The sequence below is a fragment of the Sorex fumeus genome, unplaced genomic scaffold (assembly GCF_029834395.1).
Source record: "Sorex fumeus unplaced genomic scaffold, SorFum_2.1 ptg000029l, whole genome shotgun sequence".
In the NCBI taxonomy this organism is placed as follows: Eukaryota; Metazoa; Chordata; class Mammalia; order Eulipotyphla; family Soricidae; genus Sorex; species Sorex fumeus.
The window spans coordinates 14,767,944-14,769,143 of record NW_026606086.1 but is presented as its reverse complement, the minus strand read 5'-3'; the positions used below and the strand labels follow the sequence as shown (position 1 = coordinate 14,769,143).

At 45.3% G+C, this 1,200-nt stretch overlaps 1 protein-coding gene across 1 annotated transcript; it reads right to left on the bottom strand.

Moving 5' to 3' along the window:
• LOC130024656 (olfactory receptor 10C1-like) lies at positions 1–963 on the bottom strand. The gene has a single exon (XM_056115351.1). It carries the CDS (start codon positions 961–963, stop codon positions 1–3), a length of 963 nt encoding a protein of 320 aa, XP_055971326.1.
• Positions 964–1,200: the final 237 nt, after the last annotated feature.

Below are 1,200 nucleotides of genomic sequence, written 5' to 3'. Positions count from 1 at the left end.
TTATGCTATTTGTCTAAGAGGATTTCTTTGTGTTATTCTTTGAACGGCTTCTTTTACTTCCTTGTTCCTCAAGGTATAGATAATAGGATTCAGAGCCGGTGTGACTACTGTGTACATAAGTGCAGTTGCTTTGTCTGTTTCTGGAGTGTGGGCAGTCTTGGGTTGGAGGTAGGTGAATAGGGCAGTTCCATAGAACAGAGAAACAACCAGGATATGAGAAGAACAAGTGGAGAAAGCTTTGCGCCTGCCAGCCGCTGAAGGAATTTTCAAGATGTTCACAAGAATACGCATATAGGAGCATAGAATGAGGAAACAGGGAGTCATAATGAAGAGCACAGAGATAAAAAACATCACAATCTCATTGTGGGAGGTATCGATACAAGCCAGTTTCACTACAGGCATTATGTCACAAAAAAAGTGCTGAATTGTTCCTGTTCCACAGAAGGGCAAAGAGAAGACCCAGGTGATCTGGGCTGACTCCACCACTATTCCAGTGATCCAAGACGTTGCAGCCAACTTCAAACACACGGGAGGGCTCATCAGGAGAGTGTAATGTAGTGGATAGCAAATAGCGACAAAGCGGTCATAAGCCATAGCAGCCAGCAGGCAGCATTCTGTCAGCCCTAAGATCGCAAATATATACATCTGAGCTGCACAGCCCCCCACGCTTATGATCTTGTCCTTCACCAGAAGGTGCACTAACATCTGAGGAACCACACTAGTGATATAGCACATCTCCAGAAATGAGAGATTAACCAGGAAGAAATACATGGGGGTGTGTAGCGTAGGGGTAATCCAGATCAGGCAGATGATGATGAGGTTTCCACCCACAGTAAACAAATAGATGATTAAAAACACAACAAAGAGCAGAGGCTGTAACTCTGCAAGGGAGGAAAACGCCACAAATGTGAATTTCGTGCAGAGGGATTGGTTTCCATACACTGCAGGCTCAGGGTCAGACATCTCTGCAGACAAAAGAGAGGGAGAGTTACCAATGAAAGGATTCCTGGCCAGAGTGGTAGTACAGCAGGTGCTAGTCTTGCACATGTCTGAACTGGGTTCGATCCCTGGCATTCCATATGGTTCCCTCAGTCAACCAGGAGTAATTCCTGAGCATGGAGCCAGGAGTAAGCACTGAGCACTACTGGGTTACAACCACTCCCCTACAAAAAATACAATTAAAGGAATTCAGCTACCTAA

Excerpts from the sequence above, each read along its gene's own strand:
- LOC130024656 (XM_056115351.1), bottom strand. The coding sequence starts at position 963 with ATGTCTGACCCTGAGCCTGCAGTGTATGGAAACCAATCCCTCTGCACG.